This window comes from Calcarisporiella thermophila (assembly GCF_041956535.1).
Source record: "Calcarisporiella thermophila strain CBS 279.70 unplaced genomic scaffold VTP21scaffold_87, whole genome shotgun sequence".
NCBI classification, from domain to species: domain Eukaryota; kingdom Fungi; phylum Calcarisporiellomycota; class Calcarisporiellomycetes; order Calcarisporiellales; family Calcarisporiellaceae; genus Calcarisporiella; species Calcarisporiella thermophila.
Window position 1 is genome coordinate 1 of NW_027192275.1, and position 2,749 is coordinate 2,749.

General features: G+C 54.7%; 1 protein-coding gene across 1 annotated transcript; it reads left to right on the forward strand.

Moving 5' to 3' along the window:
* Positions 1-199: 199 nt before the first annotated feature.
* On the forward strand, positions 200-2,589 carry VTP21DRAFT_11358 (uncharacterized protein; the record flags this gene model as incomplete). The annotated part of the gene is made up of 5 exons (XM_069390794.1): positions 200-409; positions 495-772; positions 845-881; positions 956-1,061; positions 1,148-2,589. 5 exons carry the CDS (start codon positions 200-202, stop codon positions 2,587-2,589), a joined length of 2,073 nt encoding a protein of 690 aa, XP_069245419.1.
* Positions 2,590-2,749: the final 160 nt, after the last annotated feature.

Sequence of the window (2,749 nt, forward strand, 5' to 3'; positions counted from 1 at the left end):
ACTGCTCTTTTCGCGTTTCATTTGACGAAATCTCAGCCAGCCGATTTTATATATATATTCGGCTGTTTCTCTCTTTTCCCTTTATTTCTATCGCTTCCTCTAATTTGCACGGCTCCAGCCAATGAGATAACTTATCCATCCGCCATTCCGCCTTTTTCCACTCTGCTTCTCGCGCATCAAAGGGACTTAGCTCGCATACATGGAGGCCACGTCCGTCCATCTCACCCCTCACTCCATCACCGACAAATCAAGACCTGCTTCCACCACCTCCAAACGCAAGATCGAGCGGTATGATGCCGAGTGGGTCGAGGCATACCGCAGGGAGATCAAGAAATACAAGTTCTACCTTGATGGGGTGGAGGACAGCGCCAAGATAAAGCTCGCAAGCCAGATTGCGCTGCTTGGAGGGGTGAGTATTCTCCAACGGCTACGAAGGAGGAGATTTGCTGGTGCATGTTGGGTTGGGACTAACCGGAGTGGTTTTCACTGGATAGACGGTGGAGTCTTTCTTTTCCACAAACTGCACGCACCTTGTCACAACACGCCCGTTCACTCCCGCGCCCAAGGCAAAACCCTCAGAGTCACAGGCCCCGAGCACTCGACCGTCCGACGCCATGCACAGCGACACGAGAACCCCCCGTGTGGCGAATACCCCAGCCGCGATGGACTCAGCATATGGGTCGTCGACTGCCAAAGCCAATACGGTAGGTCAGGACATGACCCCGCTTGGGTCGAGGGGACAGGAAGGGAGGGTGTTGTTGGAGAGCTCTGTGTAAGTATTGGCTGTTTGAAGTTATGGAAGGTGAATGGCAGAATAACGAGCACATGGGTGTTGATGCTGTAGGGTTAAGCAACGATCTCCGAGCAAGGCGCTGACAAAGGTGAGGATGCTTTTTGAGCACGGGGGGGGGGGTTGGAGCCAAGTTTAACCGATGTATGCCTCTCTCTGCTTTAGAGTTTCCCCACGCCTTATCGAGGTGTCCCCACCGAGCTTGCACAAGCTAAGGATGACATCGTCAGCAAAGCACAGACATGGGGACTTAAAGTATGGGCCTTGGACAGTGAGTATAATTCCGTGGCCATGATGATGGCGATGCACCCCGCGTTGTAGGGAGAGAGCGACTAATGGCTGATTACATGCACATAGAGCTGCACCGATTCTTGAAACCACTTCTCGCGGATCTTGTCGACCGCAACCATTTCACACTTCCCGTGCCCAAGCACGAGCTCTCACGACTGCTCGAGGAGGAGCGGATGTTTGGGCTGCGCACCAGCCAGATTCACCGCAACGACTACCACTACTTCACGGAGTACTACATCCTTGTCGAGGACATGTCAGGGCACTATCGGCCGATCCTGGAACGCGAGTATCCACGGTCGGGGAGAGACGAGAACGGGCGAGCACGGCCCTATCCTCGGCTGTACAATACATTGCCTGGGAAGTGTCCGTTTGCCAAGCCTGAACCGGAGGAAGACGAGGGGCGCAGAGCGAAGAGACTGAAGCTAAGCACTACTCGAAATGAGCACAAGAAAGAGAAGGGCGACGGAGAGGGAGAGGGAGAGGGAGAGGGAGAGGGAGAGGAGAAGGGAGAGGGTGAGGAGAGAGGGGAAATGGAGAAAGAGAAAGAAGGAGGAGAGGGGAGAGGGGAGGAGGGAGGCAGAGAGCAAGAGAGAATGGAGGATATAGAAGGACAGAAGAAGGAGGAGGAGGCCGAAGTAGAGCCGGGACTAGAACCAGAAGCAGAAGCATATGCGGAGGATTGCGAGGAGGAACAAGAAGAAGACGATGGAGAGGGGGAGAGCGATAAGGAGAACGGTGAGAAGGCGATGCTGGAGATGGAGATGGAGATGCAAACGGGGAACATATCGGCGGAGAAGCGAGGCACTCGAGGATATCGGCCCAGCTATGGGATGCACTCGATAGCGTCAGGGATAGTTCCGTCGATCACCTCACTGTCAGCACAGCAGATGAACCCGACACGACCCGAGCAGCATAACCGGCAACTTGTACAGCTTGGCAAGCGGGTTCTCCGTCAGCAACACAAGGAGGAAGGGGATGACCAGCACCATACGGGACACACGACCACCCACACCACCAAGACTGGCAGCCCAGGCACCAATGACAGCCGCAAACGCAAGCGCACTTCGTGCTCTCGTCGCGATCGCATAGTTGTCAAGAACGAGGGATACTGCGAGAATTGCCGCACCAAATTCAGGGACCTGGGCGAGCATGTGCTGACGGTGACGCATCGGCGATTTGCGACCAACGCGGAGAACTTCGAGGCACTAGACAAGGTGCTGATGAAGGTTCAACGACCGCTGAGGAAAGGGATACGGAGGGGAGCCGTGGGCAGGAGCAGCGGCATGGAGGAGGGAACAGGAAGTGAAAGCGGAGAGGGTGGTGCAGGAGAAGGAGACGGTGAGCTGGGAGAGGAGGACGAGGGGGAGGAATACGAGGACGAGGAGCTGGACAGGGTCAAGCTGGTGGTTGAGCGAAAGCGATGGCGCACAGGGCAGATCAGCAGTTTCGGCGAGGTGCGGGCGGACCCGCGGTTCTTCAGCGAGTGTGCCAAGGTGTTTGTTGAGTAGGGGGAGACGCTAGCAAAAGAGTTTTTACTTTGTCTTTATTGGACTTTTTACTTTCATCAATAATGATATAAGGAACAATAAATATCGAACCCAAGCTAGGATGAAGTTGAGGCTCGTCTGCAGAGAGTGATACGGGTAGAACAAAAGATCGACATACAAA